Here is an 18,972-nt window from a genome sequence, read left to right on the forward strand (position 1 = left end):
ACGGACACCCCCTTTACAACTCAACCAAGAAAAAATAAACAAAACTAGGGGAGTATCTGACGGACACTCGGGCTCCCGCGTCCGCCCACTGCCGCGCCTCAGTCTTTATGTCATTGAACAAGGATGGCACCGAAGGTTGCGCGTTATCAAAGACCGCAACATTTCGATGTTTCCAGATTCCCCATGTCGTAAGCATGATAATCGATGAAGTGCTCTTGCGCATCTGGCGAGAGGGGCGGTCCACACCACCAGCGACCACCACTCCGCGAAGTCACCCTCCATCGTAGGATGTCCTGAGGTGGATTCAGACCCACGAGAGGACCTCATACCAGACCGTCCTGGAGAAGGATCCACAGTGAGTAGGTGTGTCATGGTCTCTATGTGACATGGCCACATGGGTATACCCTTCGGGTACCCATTATTAGTATACCTGCCTCGGCTCGGCCCAGTATGGAGAAGGGCCAAACAAGGCAACCCGAAGAAATAGTCGATTAGGACTTTTGTAAAACTCTAGGTTGGTTGCATATATAAAGCCAGCTAGGGCACCCGATAGGGGGACAACAGATAGACAACATAGCTCCGGCACCCTATAAACATACATATGATCAAATACTAGATTGCTAGCAGCACGTAGGGATCCTCCACCGAGGGACCGAAGCTAGGTACATCGTGTGCCTAATCTCGCTCCCGAAATCTCCATCGTCGCTCTATCCTGAAATCCAAATCTACAATATGTAGGCATTAGCAAGGTGATCCCTCGTCAATTGGTGCCGTCTGTGGGAAGACGTGACGACTAGATTTTGTAATCCAGACGGGACCATCGTCTTCAACATACAGATCGCATCTGGTCTTCAACAACAGCAACAGATCGCATCTGGTCTTCCACAAGAGCAACGACAATTATAATCCGCGTGGCTTGATACCCGAGCATTGCTAGTGCGGCCATCAATTGTCGGCTTCACAACGTACGAATTAGCCGGCAAGTTCAGCCTCGTCGCAAAGTTTCTCTGGGCAGCTCGAAAGCATCTTCGACTAGAGCGATAGGTCTTCGCGTAAGAAAATCAGCCGGATCAAGCTCAATCAAAGTCACCCCTGGTGTATAAATTTAAGGAAGCCAAACAGCACAAGTACTGCATCGATTGGAGAGCCCAAAATCGGTTATGTACTGTATCTCCACGTGACCTTGTCTGTTGAGGAGTTAGCATGCATTGAGGCTATCTGTTGCGAGAGCGGTTCTAGCATAAGAGCATCTCCACTCGTCTCCTCACAGAGCCCCCACGGCCATTTTTTTCATCCGGACGGCGAAAAACGGTCCAGTCAGGCCTCCGGTTCCTCGTTTTGGTCCAGATTTGAGCCTATTTTCGTCCGGACTCCCCATGTCATCCTCGATTTCCCGGGGGTCTCCCGGGGACTCCGGATGAAGTTAAACCAACCGCCCACGCCCACGTGTCTCCTCTTTCGTCCGGATTCCCCGAGCCATCCTCTTTTTCCCCGAGAAACGCCGCTTGGGGAGCACACGACTGGAAATATACTGCCCCCAGGCCAAATTTTCGTCCAATCCGGACGAAAATTTCGCCGGATTTGAGCGTGAAGAGCGCCAACGAGTGGGGATGCTCTAAACTCGGGATGGCCGTCACGGAGGATTCAACGCCAGCGTCCCTCCCAATAATTCCAATACATACTCATGTTTGCTCCATCCTCAAATAAATCAGCGTGTCGCAAATTTTAAGAAGAGAAAGCACCGGTTGCAACGTTGGAAAAGGCTGCACATAGCTTCGCGCATCAGTGGATCGAAGTGTCGTTTGCCGCAGACCAGCCAGCACATGCTCACGAATTCGCCATGTGGGATCAGGTGCTATATTTCTAATTACGCAAAATTTATTTCGCCAATTTTTTCGATTCAAACTATTATTTGCACACAGTTTTTTGCGCACCACAATATAACTGCAGATCGCAATAAAACTTCGACTTCCGCTGCTGCCTTGACCCCATTCGCCATGCTGCTCACAACGCTGGGGGATCATCCATCGAGGATCCGCCACGACCACCGGCTTCGACTGCGTCTGCCGGACGACCTACTTCCACGTCGACTCCGCCGCACCGAAAAAAAAGGTAAGTGTTCCTCTTCCGAGAGTTAATTATTATTTACTTTCGCCATACTCGAATACTCGGGGCTGCGCCATTACAATATTACAGCAAATACACCCAACACTCGGAGCTGCGCCATTACATCAGTACCGTAAATACACCAGATTACTCATAGATATATCTTCACCGGCTCAATGGATTTATTTTCTTCGGCTTAGTGGATTTATTTCTTCTGCTCTGGATATATCTTCCCCGGCTCAGTGGATTTATTTTCTTTTCCTTAGTACATTTATCTTTTTCGGTTCAGTGGATTTATCTTCTTCGGCTTATCAGATTCATCATATAAGTGAATTTATTTTTTCTGGAATCATCTATATGGATATTACTAAGTTTACTCTTATACAATACTACCCGATGAGCTTCCGGGTCAATGGATTTATCTTCTATGGTTATTACTGGATTTATTTTCTTCGGGTCAAAGGATGCATCCTCTATGATATTAGCGGATTCATCTTCAATATATGCTTCATATTTAATGGCGTAATCTTCAATGTGGATTCATCTCAAATAGTTCATCTTGGATTCATCTTCAATGCTTTATCTTTCATAGCGTAATCTTCAATGGTTTAATATTCAAATGGCTTCAGCTTCAATGTGGTCGAAAATTTCATTGAATTTTCTAGCAGAAGTATAAAAAAAATGAGTAGAAGATGTCGCAACTTTCGTCGTGACCCAGGCGTTTGTGGTGATGATTCTCCAGGCGAAACAAAAAAACAGGTCACATATCCATGGAGAAAACACTCGGGGGCTCGACAACAACTTCGCCCCCGATCATAGCTATAACACAATATTCGAAGCGAGCACTACTTCGGCACAATTTTTTCAGCAATGCTCGGGGGCTCGACAACGACTTCACCCTGGATCACAACTGTGACACGGCGTCTAAGCAACAATCATGATGTTACCCCAGCAGCGCTTGGGGGCTCGGCTATTTCTTCATCAATAATATGGCGGCGTCTATTTTCGCTATTTGGTGGTTTCTACTTCGGCTTGACTTCTTTTCTGCACTCGAAGACTTCATCGCGCGTCGACTCTGTCGTGACCAATAAGAGGAAGCAAATTTCAAAGTATACAAGTTCTTGAGCCTATGTCCGGATGCGCGCACCCGACCATAGCCTCGGGGGCTACTCCCATCGGCAGCGCTGGTCGCGCACCCGACGAAATTTTCTTCAAGGAGGAACTCGACGAAATTTTCTTCAAGAGAGAACCCGACAAAATCTTCTTCAGGGAGGACCCGACGAAAATGTCTTCAAGAGATAACCCGAAGAAATTTTCTTCAATGGTAAATTCGACGAAATCTTCTTCAGGGAGGACCCGAAGAAATTCTCTTCAAGGAGAACCCGACGAAATTCTCTTCAAGGATAACCCGACGAAATTCTCTTCAAGGAGGACCTGACGAAATTTGCTTCAAGGAGGAACTAAAAAAAACAGGGAAAAATCTTCGAGTCCATATAATCGTCATTTATTCCAATTGCATATTCAAGAAAAAACATTCTTCAAGGAAGTCGATAAAGAAAGTTGAGAATACACCCAAGTGCAAACACTCGGCTGTAGCCTCGGGGGCTTCTCCCATCGGGAGCGCTGGTCGCGCACCCGAAGAAATAAAATTCAATATGGCAAGACAATATAGAAGGAGCATCAAGATCCTATTCGACAAAAGATAGCAGCCCGAAAAATGGGTCATTACGTCTGCCGAACAAGGCACTAGACAACATATTCTCGGAGCGCGTCCGCCGCGGTAAAAACTCCGAATGTCGTGACTCGTAAAAAGGTCACGAAGGTAAGACCCTAGGATCCGTCCTGTGTGGCGTGGCATCGCATCCGAATGCGCTATGCCACTTTATCCACATCAACAGATGTGAAAAAATATCCCGGCGGACGCGCTGTGGACCCGATAATTTTGCTGGAATTCAGTTTTCGTAAATCCTAAAGTGGCACGTCCTGAATTAGGCCAGTATCCCGAATTCGTGTCCGGGGACGCGAATTTGAAGTTGGTTTATCCGGATTTTCCACTAGAGAAATTAACTGGTACCTGATCCGTCAGATGAACCAACCGCATTTACCGATATCTCTGTACAATATATTTAATGAAGAATATAGTGTCTCTTCGGTCTCGAAGAATTTGAAAAAGAAAAAAACATGGAAATTTCATTTGATTCTGTCAATATATAAAGGTTTGTAGACTCAACTCGACTCTGCGACTCGAGTGGAGCCTACTCCCATCGGGAGTGCATGGATTTCGTTGAGTCTTCGAACAGGAGTCGATAAAAAAGGGGCGGCGCCCAAAAATATAGTCAAGTTCTTCATCGAGTAGTACAACTTGAGTCGGGGGCTACTCCCATGGACTCGGGGGCTACTCCCATCGGGAGCGCTGCCGCGCACCCGATAGAAAAATAATTTCAAGAATCGTCGACATCATCTACGCTACACATGATCTACGATTTGACCTGATGTATTTTCCGGATCAATGGCCTCGCCTTGTATTTCTTCGACTTCGGAGATGATTATGCTTGGAGTCTCTACGCAAGTCTTCGACTTTCCTAGACACTCGAGGGCTACTGACATGGGTATACCCTTCGGGTACCCATTATTAGTATACCTAGCTCGGTTCGGTCCAGTATGGAAAAGTCTCAAACAAGGCAACCCGAAGAAATAGTCGACAAGGATTTTTGTAAAACCCTAGGCTGGTTGCATATATAAAGCCAGCCAGGGCACCCGATAGGGGGGCAACAGATAGACAACATAGTTCCGCCTATGGCGGCACCCTGTAAACATACATATGATCAAATACTAGATTGCTAGCAGCACGTAGGGATCCTCCACCGAGGGGACCCGAAGTTGGGTACATCGTGTGCCTAATCTCGCTCCCGGAATCTCCATCACCGCTCTCTCCCGAAACCCAAGTCTACAATACGTAGGCATTGGCGAGGTGATCCCTTGTCACTATGGACTGGTCACAGAGCGGGCATCTGGGCGCATGCGGTAATTCACGTCTCGACAGCCTCTCGCTAGTCCAACACCTGTCAAGACAGGCTAGCCATATGAAGAATTTCACCCTTGTTGGCGCACAGGTGTTCCAGTTCATCTCCCAAGAACCTGAGATGATCGTCCCCTGGAAGAGGGTGTCATAGCAGGACCGGGAGGTGTACTGACCATCCGTCGACCAGCGCCAAACCATCCTGTCTTGGTCCGGCGAAAGCTGAATGTCCCTGAGCCAGCCCCATAACTGCACATACTACCAGAGTGCAAGGACGCTCGGTGCACCAACTATGTCGGGAATCCAAGCGCGTTCTAATAGAACTTCGCGGACCGTACACGCCTTCTGGCAGCGTTTAGGTACCAGCGCGTATACTCAGGCGCCATCTCTTTGACGGACTTGCCATCCAGCCATCTATCATCCCAAAAGAGGGCGGACTCCCCGTTGCCAAACACCATAGAGGTGGAGGCCGCTAAGATGTCCAGCTCCGCCTTCGAGAACCGCATGTCGAGCCCGCGCCAAGGTCACAAGGGATCAATACACATTCTCCAAATCCAGCGCACCCGAAGGCTGATTGCGGTGCGTGCGAGGTCTGGGATACCGAGGCCTCCGAGACACTACGGGCGGCATACCCGGGACCAGTTGACGTGGAAGTGGCCCCCATTGGCCTCCGCCCTGCCGGCCTAGAGGAACCCCGTAGGATCTTGTTGACCTGTTCGAGCGTCTTCTTGTTGAGACTTAGTACCATCAGCTGATGTAGCGGGATCGCCGCAAGCACCGCTCGGATCAGCGCCAGACGCCCTGCCCGAGGTATCATAGAAGCCCGCCAGGTGGGGGAGTTTTTGAGCTAGCCTGTCCACCAGGGGTTGGAAAGATGTAGTCGTCAGCCATCTGGTGGAAAGCGGGATACTAAGGTACTTCACCGGGAACAGCGCTACCTGACACTCCATGAGTCCAGCAACGCCAGCGGCCTCCTCATCTGAGCATGCAATAGGAGTAACTAAGCATTTGGCGAAGTTGGTGCGTAATCCGGAGTCCTGCACGAAGAGCTCAAGAATTCCGCGGATAACATGCAGCTCTGTCTCATCCGGGTCGCAGAAGATCACCACGTCGTCCGCATAAAGTGAGACAGACGTCACCAAGTCACGTTGCGCCAACCATCGCAGGATACCCAACTCAATGTCCTTGGCCAGCACCATGTTGAGCGAGTTCATCATCAGAACAAATAGCGATGGCGACAAGGGGTCACCCTGTCTCAGACCCCTCTGGTGCCAAATGGTGGGGACCTGGCTCGCCATTGAGCAACACCCTGGTACTTGCCGTGGATAGCAGGATGGAGAAAAGCTCACAGAACCTCAGACCAAACCCGATCTTACGGAGGATCTCCATGAGGAACCCCCATGAAACCGAGTCAAAAGCGCGAGTGATGTCCAGCTTGAGCATCACCCGTGGCTCTTTCCCTCTATGTAGGAACTTAGCGCTCTGCTGGACCAACATAAAGTTGGCATGGATGCACTCTGCAAATGAAAACGCATTGGTTGCGATCCACCAGCGACTTCATCCGGGGGGGGGGGGAGTCTAGTAGCCAAAGTTTTCGCCACCAACTTAGCGAAGATATGAATAAGACTGATCAGCCTGTAATCACCCATCACCGCAGCATCCGGGCACTTGGGCAGCAGAACTAATAGTGCCTGGTTCAGGCCCTGGAATCCACGCCCACACATCGTGTATAGCTTGTCGAAGGAAGCCATAAAGTCAGCCTTGACAACACCTCAGCACTTTTGCAGGAACTCGGCTGTGAACCCATCAGGCCCCGGTGCCTTTCCTGGAGGCAGGTGCCGAACCACCTCCCAGACCTCATCCTCCGTAAATGGCACCTCAAGCTCAGATAGGTCCTCTGAGGGGTGCCCAGAAAATCCAAATCCAGCGAGTGAAGGCGGTCTACCGATGCTCCGAGCAGACTTTGAAAGTGCTCGAATGTAGCTTCAGCCATGGCTGCATGGTCGGAGACAACCGCACCATCCACCTGTATGCTATGAATCACGTTCTTCTGGCGCCTATAAGCCGCGTGCTGGTGGAAAAAGGTTGTGTTGGCGTCCCCTTCCCTTAGCCATGCAATCTTAGCCCGCTAGCGGGCCATCGTGCGCTCTAAGGAAGCTAGACCCAAGTATGCCTGCTTAAGTTGTGCCCGGAATCGACGCTCATCCGGAGATAGTTGTCGTGATTCCATGACGATATCCAACCTCAACACCACCTCCCGTGATATCATAAGCTGCAGCCTGACACATCCAACTTTCTTGTCGCTCCAGCTCAAGGCGTGCTGTGAGTTTCAGCTTGGCGGTGAGCCACCAGAAAGGATCCGGGTCTACCTGGACCACCTCCAGGCGTTCTGAAAGACCTCGCTGAACCCGTCCAACCTCAACCAGAAACGCTCAAACTGGAACCGTTTTCGCCCCGCTGACTGTGTGGTGCCGTCAAGGAGGAGGGGGCAGTGATCGACCACTACCGTTGCCAAGCAGCGCAACATGCAGCTAATGTGGAGTTCCTCCCAAGCCACAGTGATCGAACACATGGTCAAGCCGAACGAGAGTGGAAGTTTCCCGCTCATTTGACCATGTGTACCGTCGGTCGTGCAGGTAGATTTCTTTGAACACGTAGTCATTCAGGAAGCGACGAAACCTACCCATCGCCCAACGAACGTGTGAGAAGTTGGAGGGAGGATTGTTCCCAATGTTCATACCACCAGATACTCGTAAGAACTTTGTCTAGGTACTCCAACAATCACGTGTCTCACGCTTTTCTCTCCATTTCCGCTCCTTCGAGCAAGAAAAGTTAAAGCTTCTTCCGACGTGGGCGCTCGGAAGTAGCAAATGCGGCACTTGGAAGTAGCAAATGGCAAATGTACTATGACAGTTGCTAGAAGCACACCGGGACTCCGGGAGCAAATACAGTTTAGCTGCAAAACATAGTACTCCCTCTGATCCACCACAAATTTGAACTAAAACACCTTCAGCCAGTCTCCCGACGTGGCCTCAGGAGCTTTTTTTTATCCGGACCAGTGGAAAATGGCCCAATCGCGTCCTCGGATCTTAGTTTTCGCCCGGATTTGGGCTTTCATACATCCGGCGAGCCCATGTCAACTCCGGCCCCTCCAGGGCACGCTCGGGGAGTCCGGAGGAAACAAAAGCGCGGGAATCATCGAGGAAAGCTCGCGCTCGCCTGGTGGCTCCGATCTGTCAGAGAGAAGAGAGATCATCGTCCTCATCGCATCGTCTTCCGCGCGCTGTAAAAGCCTGCCGCCGATTAGTCGTCGCCCGACGCGTAACTTCCACGCGGCGAATTAATGTCGTCTCCTTGCATTCATGCCTACTCCCCTCTATTTATCGCGGAGCTACCATGCCTGCTCGCATTCACCACCATCGTTCCAACTCTCTCCCCTCTCCTCTCGTCCAAAAAAACGTCGGCTTCAATGGCGGATAGGTTCCCCGGTGAGGCGGTGATGGCGCGGCGAACAACGGATTCGGCCGGGTCTCCCTCCATCAGTGGAGGGGGGGGGGGGGGGGGGGGCGGCTGATGTACATGGCCAGGTACCGGGCATCGCCGGACTTCTGCGCTCCTGGCGGTTGGCGGCTAAGCGCGGGAGGCATGCCAATCCCGCCGACACCGCAAAGCGACGCCTCGGTGCTGGAGATCGAGGTGGAGCTCGCCACCTGAGCGACGAGCATCGCGCCGAGGAGCAGTTCTTCTCCGAGAACTACACAGCGTGAACAAAGTACTTCAGCGAAAGGTACAAGCGGGAGCTGGCCTCCTACGATGGCCCTCCTCCCCCTCCCGCCGACAACGGCGGCCGCGCGGCGCCGCGCACCAGTCATCAAGATGGAGGACAACAGCGATGATGAATGGTACCGGCCGTCGCCGTCGCCGCCATGCCTCGGCAACCCTGGCCAGGGTTCTAGCCCTTGGGGAGCCCCCGGCCAGAGCAGCAGCCAGCAGGCGCCGGCGGCGGCGACTACACAGTGTTCTACTGCCATTTCAGCATGTAGAACATCGTGTTTTATGTTTAATTTATATGTTCCCCTAGCTGAATTTAAATATATTACGAACACCTATATATGTTAAATATCTCTAAATTTAGGCTAAGTTTGAACGAATTTCGCCATGTTCCATTCGAATTCGGCCTATCGCCCGGATTTCCCGACGCTGGGAACTGGGCCGCCCCAGGCCATTTAGCGCCAGATTTCAGCCTGGGGAGCCCCAACGACTGGAGGTGCTCTAATGCAAATTTAAACTAAAACCATGACAGTTATTATGGATCAGAGGGAGCAACATGTTTTGGATATGATCAAGAACTGACAACATCCTTGAAAGGCCAGAGGAGGCACACCAGCAACCAATTTCAGAACATAGCAATGTACTTGCCATATTTTCATTAACGGTAACTGAAATATAGCAACAATATAACCATTGACATTGCCACACCAGTGAACTGGAAACCGTTTAGCTGAGTTGTATCTGACAACTAACACAGACAAGTTTCTAGCAGACAAAGAGATCGAAAGAAACCTAAACATAGAGATAACGTACGGCATTACAGCAGCTTTGAAATACAAAAGGACTGGAACTGCTAACATCAAGATCCAACAAGCCATCTTAGTCGTCAGTGGTGGGTGAAGGCGCAGCATCGTGGTCACTAGTTGATGGTGTAACATCTTGTGGCATCTCAAAACTGAAAGCTGCACAATTTTTTTCAAAAAAAAACACACACACACAGTAAGTATGGCTCTTTAATGTCCACGATGATATAAACAGGAATTTCAGATTTCAGGCATTTTGAAGTAGGCGAATTAATATGAAATTGACCAAATATCTTGTCCTATCAAGTCCATATACTGCAGTAAATAGCTTTCTGAGGGCATCATATGGCCATTTTCCTCCACTAGTGGCAGTTGCTCTACTAGTGGCAGGCTCACAGCCAAGCCTAAACGGTGATTCAGCCCTCAGGAGTTCAGGCAGAAGTGTGGGAGGCAATGGCAAGCTGCTTTTTCAGTGTTAATAGGAGACATGGGTATCATGGGCATCATTCTCGTTGAGCAAACCAGAAGCCCCAAAACAGAAGCCAGCTAGCGGAGTACAAGAGTGGAAGTAAACTGGTTTAAAGTTGAGAATGCCTATTTTCATCATCAGTAAAAGTTCCATAGAATTGAATCAAACCCAAATGATCTACAAGCAATGTTGTATGACAAAGAAAGTATAGATCAACCAATTTAGTTCAAACTTAACAGACCATAACTCCATTGATGCTAAAGAATAACAGATTTTGAATTCAGAACGATTTGTAAAGGTGGTATTCCTGTAACTGATGTGTAATTACAGCGGACATCTTGTATAGAATGTAAAGGTTAAAACATTGTGCCTAGCTCTTAGAATTACTACAAGTAAGAAGACTGCAGAAAACTTGCAAGGCATGGAGAATGAAAATAGTGAACTTACAATATGGGTGTGACTGGTTGACCTTCAACCTAATGTGCTCAGGAGGTATGCCACATGTACTCTCTTCCCCCTCTTCCCCCGCGAAGGGGGACTCGCCTGGGCCTGCTGTGATACAGGGGGCTACATCACCTTCTACCCATGTATCGACGACCTCTTCTCCCTCACCGGCTTGGTCTCCACCGCCCTCGACTTCTCCATTGCCGGTATCCACCCTGCAGCAGCCGCCACCCACGGTCCCTCCTCCCGTTGTTCAACCGACGGTGAGGCGGAGTGGGAGGTACGCTCTTGCGGTGGATGGGGCGGGGCCGACGGATGAGGACGCCTTGCAGAGAGCCATGCGGCGTAAGGCTGGGAAGAACCTCGACACGGCAGGTAATAAGCAACCATCCAAGTCGTTTAATTCGTTTTCAGATACTCGTATTTCTTCAAATTTGAGTAGCATAGGAGTTAATATGGGTAGTAGGTCTGATGAGATTTCAGTTTCGACCAATGTGTTCAGACAGACGGAACTTGACCGTCTAACGGTTGCTCCGAATGTTTCCACTGGGCATGAAACAACAGTAGTAGACGATGAGGAAGAGGATGACATCCTAGATGGTCAGCTTCTCTCGGCTATTATTGGTAATATTTCAGAAGTCGATTTAGAACACGTGGAGCTTAGTTCTGATCTACAAGCTTCTGAACGTGGTTCTCGATCGTCGGCTGGAAAGAAATCTCGTAGATATAGCAAGAATACTAAATCTAAAATAGTTTCTCGATGAATGGCATGTTTCGGAATAGCAGAGGTCTTGGTGACTTGGCTAAACATTCCCACATTGCCGATGGTTGTAGAGATTATGATTTAGATTTCATTGCTATATCGGAGACGGGTAGGCGAAATTTCACACAAAGTTTTCTCGACCGACTGTCAGGCGGGATTAACTTTCAGTGGTTTTCTCGCCCGCCTCGTGGTAGGTCCGGTGGCATTTTACTTGGCGTCCGTATAGACACCATGACTGTCTTAGCTAGTTCTGATGGAGAGTATCACATTAAGCTCGACATTCAGAATAAAGCAGACGGTTTCACGTGGAGTCTGGTTGATGTGTATGGTGCCGCCCAGGATGCTTTTAAGGCTGACTTTTTACGTGAGTTGGTAAATCTTACAAAAGATAATCCTTATCCGATTTTAATCGGAGGCGATTTTAATTTGTTGAGATTTCCTCACGAGAAAAGTAAAGGCCGTTTCGATGGACATTGGCCTTTCTTGTTCAATGTTGTCATTGATAGCCTTAATTTAAGAGATGTGTTTATGTCCGGTCGACAGTTTACTTGGGCCAACAGCTTGCCTGAACCCACATACGAGAAACTAGATCGCGTGTTGATGGATACCGAATGGGAAAATAAATACCCTATGGTGTCAGTCCGTGCACTAGAACGTATTGAAAAACTGTCTGACCATGCTCCCATCCTCCTAACTACTGGGAATCCCCGTCCTGTTTGTAAACGACCGTTCAAATTTGAACTTGGCTGGCTACATCGAGAGGGATTTCATGATATGGTTAAGAAGGTTTGGGAGAGACCGGTCGGGGGCAGCACTCCAATTTTGAGATGGAATAATAAGATGCGGACAATGCGCAAACATCTCTCTGGTTGGGCTGCCCATACGGCCGGTATCCTTAAAAAAGAGAAGGCTCGCTTGTCAAATGTAATTGATGAGCTTGAGGCTGTTGCGGAGGTTAGACCGTTGTCTACGCAAGAGATTGAACTTAAAAATCAATCAAATGCACAGATGGCGAGTCTTCTTCGCGAGGAGGAACTCAATTGGTATCAACGTTCTAAAGCTCAATTCATATTGGAAGGAGATTCAAATACGCGATATTTCCATGGCTTAGCCAATGGGAGACATCGGAAAAAACGTATTCATTCTCTTATTCAAGATGAAGGGTTGATTGAAGGCCATGAGCAACTCAAATCTTACATTACTAACTATTATAAAGGTCTGTTTGGTCCTCCGGAGGAAAGCACCTTCTCTCTTAATGAGGACTTAACGGACGATATATCCCAAGTTTCTATGGAAGAAAATGGTCTACTAACCGCACCTTATACCGAGGAAGAGGTTCAGAAGGCAATTTTCCAAATGGAATGCAACAAAGCACCGGGTCCTGATGGTTTTCCAGCGGAGTTTTATCAAACTTTCTGGGATACGATTAAATCGGACCTTCTAGATTTGTTCAGTGACCTACATATTGGAAAACTAGAATTATTTCGTCTAAATTTTGGTGAAGTAATCTTATTACCGAAAGTTAATGAGGCAGAAAGGATTCAACAATATAGATCTATTTGCCTCTTAAATGTAAGTTTCAAGATTTTCACGAAAGTGGCCACCATTAGACTTAATACGGTTGCGGATCATGTTGTCCAGCCATCACAGACAGCCTTTATGCAAGGAAGGAACATCCTTGATGGAGTGGCGGTCTTGCATGAGACGGTACATGAGATGCATTCTAAGAAATTACATGGGGTTATTCTAAAACTAGATTTTGAAAAGGCGTATGATAAAGTTAAGTGGTCTTTCCTACAACAGACACTCAGGATGAAAGGTTTTTCTCCAGAGTGGCGCGCTCTAATAAATGATTTTGTGTATGGAGGTAGTGTTGCAATCCGGGTTAATGATGACACTGGCCACTATTTCCAAACACGAAAAGGGTTACGCCAAGGGGATCCGTTATCACCGATGTTGTTTAACATTGTAGCGGATATGCTGGCTATACTCATAGAGCGGGCCAAGGCTGATGGCCAGATTGAAGGAGTGATTCCACATCTGGTTGATGGTGGTTTATCTATACTTCAATATGCCGACGATACAATTCTGTTTATGGATCATGATCTTGAAAAAGCTCAAAATCTGAAATTAATTTTGGCGGCTTTTGAGAAGTTGTCAGGATTGAAAATCAATTTCCATAAAAGCGAATTGTTCTGTTTCGGTGATGCCCAAAACGATACGGCTCTGTATACAGAGTTGTTTGGTTGCGGGCAAGGCCAATTTCCTATTCGTTATTTGGGTATTCCGATTCATTATCGGAGACTTACAATCGCGGAATGGAAATTAGTGGAAGAAAGATTACAAAAACGCCTTAGTAGTTGGAAAGGTAAATTGTTGTCCCTGGGAGGAAGATTGGTACTCATTAATTCGGTACTCACAAATATGGTACTGTATATGTTATCATTCTTCATCCTACCGAAAGGAATTCTGCATAAACTCGATTACTATCGATCCAGATTCTTTTGGCAAGGGGACAGCGAGAAAAAGAAATATCGACTGGTTAAGTGGAGTATAGTTTGTAGCCCCAAAGATCAAGGAGGGCTTGGAGTTCATGACCTGGAGGTCAAGAATTCGGCTCTTCTGGGTAAATGGCTGTTTAAGCTACTTACTGAGGATGGGACTTGGCAAACTATTCTTCGGAGAAAGTATATCGGTTCGAAGACATTATCCCAAGTGGTTTGGAAACCTGGGGATTCTCACTTCTGGGCTGGTCTTATGGCGACAAAAAATGTATTCTTTCGCCGTGGTACTTTCTCAATCAGGAATGGAGCACAGACACGGTTCTGGGAAGATGCTTGGCTAGACAATGCACCCTTAAGTGAACAGTATCCTGCTCTGTATAGGATTGCTCGTCGCCAAGGTGATACCATTGCTACTGTAATGGTTACCTCACCTCCGAATGTGACGTTCAGACGGGTTTTACTTGGACAAAGACTTGTGGCATGGAATACCCTAATTCAACGGCTTGGAGATATTCATTTATCACCTGAACCAGACGAATTTAGATGGAACCTTCATGTAGATGGTACCTTTTTCGTAAAATCTTTCTACAATGCGATCCTTCTTTCTGACTTACCAGTTGACAACAATAAGAAGATTTGGAAGATGAAGATACCATTAAAAATTAAAATTTTTGGATGGTATCTTCGTCGTGGGGTTATTCTCACCAAAGACAATCTTGTTAAGCGGAATTGGCATGGAAGTACACGGTGTGTTTTTTGTCATCAGGACGAAACAATCAAACACTTATTCTTCCAGTGCCAGTTCGCGAGATCTATATGGTCTGTCATCCAAGTAGCGTCTACCTTGTATCCTCCGACTAGTGTCGCCAATGTCTTTAGCAACTGGCTTCATGGTATAGATTCAAGGTTTAAGTTGCTTCTTAGGGTGGGGGCGCTAGCAGTTATCTGGGCGCTTTGGCTATGTAGAAATGACAAGATCTTTAATGACAAAAATTGTTCTTTGTTGCAGGTCATCTACAGATGTACAAGTATTCTCCGTTCATGGTTACCTCTACAGCGAGTGGAGAACCGACAGCCATGTACGGAGGTCTGTACACGGTTGGAGGCTACGGCGAGGGATACTTTTTCCCTACATGGGTGGCAGCATAGTCTACGGATAGATGCCCCACCTACACTTTAGGCGTTATATGATTCATCGTTCCGATATGTATCTCGCCTAGTTTTTATTATTTATCCTTTTGGACTTGAGACAACAAAACGGCTGTGTGCATCCTGTTTATGCAGAGGCTGGATGTAATTGCTTATTAAAGTAATAAAGCATCCTTTATCGAAAAAAAATGCCACATGTACTCAAGAGCTTCATAGTTTTGGAAACCCTCTCATTCATCACTTGACATTTGATGTTAACTACCTTAAGGTGTACACATGCAAATGTTTGTTCTACTGGATCATGGTTTCCATCGTCCACTATTGCAATAGGGAGGTCCTATAAGAAACAGGTCATTTTTGTGTGATCAACCGAATATAAATGATACCTTTACTAATATAGAAATGTTTCATTTAGACCATACCTTAGTGTTATAGAACAAAAGTGTGAGCTTCTCAAGAATAGGCGAGTGTTGGAGAATGCAAACTAGTCCATGTAAGCCATGAGCCACACACCACTCATTCAGTAACAGAGTCTTTAAATTGCCAAATATGGGGCAACAAGCCAAATCCCTTCTGTAGACATACTACAGAAACAGCAGAAGAATACAAATGTTCTCAAACTCCATTTTCCAAGTTACAAGAGGAAATAATTGAATTCAGTAAAAAAGTTAAAAACTTTGGGTAGAACATTATAAATTATAATGCAACTTAAAAAGGTGGAAATGTAACCTTAAGCCACTAAACTATTCCGTTTTGTCCTATCAAGTCCATATATTATTAGTTCCACTGATCAAAGGGTGCACTTAGACAACAACAAATACTTTCAGGGTTCCAATCAACTAATCGATAATGCATGATTGGAAAAAGTATAATACTAGTTTAGTCACTTAAAGCATAAGCTCAAAACTTTGGCTACATTGATATTAGCCCTAATGTTAAGTTCAAGATGTGTCTATCAATCTAAAATTGGCATAGTGACTCTACCATCTCAGGCTCTAAAGTCATACATAAATTAACATGAGTCGATCAATCTTTAGATTCCCAGTTGCCCGGCGTTACCATAAGACCAAAAGCACAAAACCATGTTGAGAACTTTGAAAAGTATAGATCACACAGTTCATAATCATCACAAACTAACCATCAGATCCAAAGCAGAAAACCAGCGTATTGCGCCCTCCATGTCAAAATTTAGTGCATGTTAGTCTTCTCTTGAGTCAAACATTGTAAACTTTGACCAAGTTTATTGCTACAGTGAGACACTTATTTTTAGGATGGAGGGAGTACCATTATTGATATTTATCTATATACTTGGTCAAAGTTCATTATGTTTGCAGTACTCATATATTTTCTTTATACTTGGTCAAAGTTCACAATGTTTTACTAAAGACAAAACCACAATATGTACTATGTTTTGACATGGAGGGGTATTACGATAACGTCGATAAGCATACATTTTTATGCATGTCTAAGCATGGAAGAGAACCGGTGGATATTTATCAAACAACAATAAGATCAGATGGTAATATTTGTACGCATACCATGTTAGGGTCAGCTATCAACTCCAGATGGATAGCATTGGACAAGCCATTGAGAAGCACACTCCGATAACCGCCAACAGGATAACCGTAACAACGTTCACAACTTTGATTACAACATTTCTGTACCCTAGGATTGATAGCATCACACCAGCTCTCATCATACACATATAGCCTAATGAATGCTTTTTGGAGGAATGGCATGCTTTCAAGGATAGGAGCCTCGCCAACAAAATCACTAAGCTCCAGTGAAATAAGACTTGGTGCAGAAATCCAGGTACGGGAACGCAGATTAAAGGAAGAATAACTGGTGATGTGCAGCTGCTCTAGCGATTTGGAAGAGATCTTGTGCACGCAAATGCTGCAACGCTGCATACTTAGACTCTTTAACAAGGGGCAGCTTGAGAAATCCAGAGATAGTTCCGAGTCAACAAGTGCAGAGCATTTTTCCAAATCAACTTCGCAAAGATTTAGGGTCGTCAGGTGGTCAGAGACAAGAGGCACTGTGAGTTTGTATGCTATCGACGACACCAGATTCGCAGAAGACGTCGAGCACAGGAACCTTGCAGATGAGAGCATATTGGATCCACAGATTGGCGTATGGATATGACACAGCTGCCTCGGATTGACGAACCTGGATCTCCAACTTGTCTAGGGGCAAGTGGCCTCGGAGGACGATGAGATGGTTCACGAACTTGTTGAAACCCTCGGCCGTCTCAAACTGTTCTAAACCGACGAGGCGCAGGCTGGGCATTTTCTTCCAGAGACCGCGCCACTCGCGGGAGAGCTCGCTGCTCCGCACTGCCTCGTCCGCGGGCAACAAAGAAAGCAAGCGCAGACGGAGGTCGAGGGGGAGGGCGCTGATTCAGTCGTCACCGCTCGCCACAGCCCTGTCTGCCATTCTGAGGATCGATCTGAGATTCACACCTCACCTCAGCTACGAGCCGGAAGCTGCGGCAGCCGCCGCCGCCTCTAGGAAGTGGGAAACAGAAGACGAGAAACCCCTCTTGGCAGTGTTCCCGGTGGTTGCTCTCACTTCTCAGCTATCAGAGCGAAAAAACCATGAAGAAGCTATGGGCAGAGAACGGAGACTAGCAGAGATGAACAGATGAATCCCCTCCGGTGCATTTATCACAGAGCAGCGACTGCCTGCCCATTTGAGTCTTTGAGACACCACAAAGTGATAGTCCCTCAATACCGTAGTAACGTGTAATTACGCACTTCGAGAAATAAATTTAACTACAAATTTAATTAACAAAGTATGAGATATATGCCTTAAAAATTATACCATTGGACCGTATTCAAAAAATATTTCCAATAACATAATTTTTGATCAAATTAGTAGTCAAACTTATTTCTTGAAGTGTGTATCGCTAGACCAGTCAGAGCAAGAATAATAGTGTAGTCGGCAACCGGCTATAACAATTTTTCACATCATCTATAGTCAATTTATAGCTAGCATTTACAATAGTAAGCTATAAAAATATAATACTTTTACAATACATGGTCTACCTTTTAGTCTCATATAGTGCCTAGAAGCACGTGCTAGAACTGGCTATTAGATAAAAGCCCACTTCTCTTCTCTCTCCTAATCTCTCTCCTTTAACTAAGCAAACTTATAATATTTTATCTCTTAGAACAAGCTGACGGTACCTTATTGTACTTGCTCTCAGAACGGAATTACGTGCCATTTGGCCGTATTACATCCGACTTTGGTCCAATGGGACAATAGGGGGTGACAATTAGGGCATCTCCACGGAATCGGACGCTACACGACCGTCTGCATCCGCGCAGACCAGAAATGCGCCTGCATCCTGCTCCAGCGGGGCGACGTCGCGGCGTAAAAATGTGGCACGTTTGCGTCTCCGCGGACGCTGAGCGGTCGCATCGAGCGTCCGCTCGCTTCTCCCACGGGCCCGCCTAGCAGCGACCCTGGCTCGAGCCGGCTCGAATTAAGAAGAACAATTGTCGGTGAGGGCAACCGCTTCGATCCGAACCGCCGGAATGGAGCGCCGAACCACCACGGAAGAGCAACCGCAGCCCTCTTCGTTATACGTGCCGCCATTAATCCCCGCTCAATAAGACCCCTGCATCTGCGCTAATTCATCTCCAACCGGTCTGCCATTCATCTTCATCTCCAACCGGCGTGCCACCAGCATCAAGCCATGAGTAACCTTTCGTTTCCATCGGACACCGAACTCGAGGGGAAGCCGCTGGGATGGTGGCATTGGTGGGATAGAGGTGCCACGCCGAGCAGGTCTAGCTCCCCGCCGATGGAGGGCGAGGGGGGAGGCCGTCGTCGAGGAGGGGAAGATGAAGATGCAAGGTGGGCACGGTTGGAGACGGAGGAGGTGGCAGCGGCAAGGAATGAGGCAAGGGCCCGGGCGAGGGTGCAGGTGCAGGCGCAGG

At 47.3% G+C, this 18,972-nt stretch overlaps 1 protein-coding gene across 2 annotated transcripts; it reads right to left on the reverse strand.

Annotated features, from left to right (window-relative positions):
• Positions 1–9,564: 9,564 nt before the first annotated feature.
• Positions 9,565–17,637, reverse strand: LOC127294865 (uncharacterized). 2 transcript variants are annotated; one of them, XM_071819676.1, is made up of 5 exons: positions 16,167–16,237; positions 15,451–15,612; positions 15,217–15,365; positions 10,616–10,662; positions 9,565–9,858 (listed from the first exon to the last, which is right to left on the reverse strand). In XM_071819676.1, exons 1-5 carry the CDS (start codon positions 16,206–16,208, stop codon positions 9,776–9,778), a joined length of 483 nt encoding a protein of 160 aa, XP_071675777.1. In that variant the 5' UTR covers positions 16,209–16,237; the 3' UTR covers positions 9,565–9,775. The 2 variants fall into 2 exon arrangements, 1 of the variants encoding a protein (XP_071675777.1); XR_011744456.1 differs by lacking the exons at positions 9,565–9,858; positions 10,616–10,662; positions 16,167–16,237 and adding an exon at positions 16,567–17,637 and having other exon boundaries at positions 15,223–15,365.
• Between the last annotated feature and the right edge of the window lie 1,335 nt (positions 17,638–18,972).

The sequence above is a fragment of the Lolium perenne genome, chromosome 4, assembly GCF_019359855.2.
Source record: "Lolium perenne isolate Kyuss_39 chromosome 4, Kyuss_2.0, whole genome shotgun sequence".
In the NCBI taxonomy this organism is placed as follows: Eukaryota; Viridiplantae; Streptophyta; class Magnoliopsida; order Poales; family Poaceae; genus Lolium; species Lolium perenne.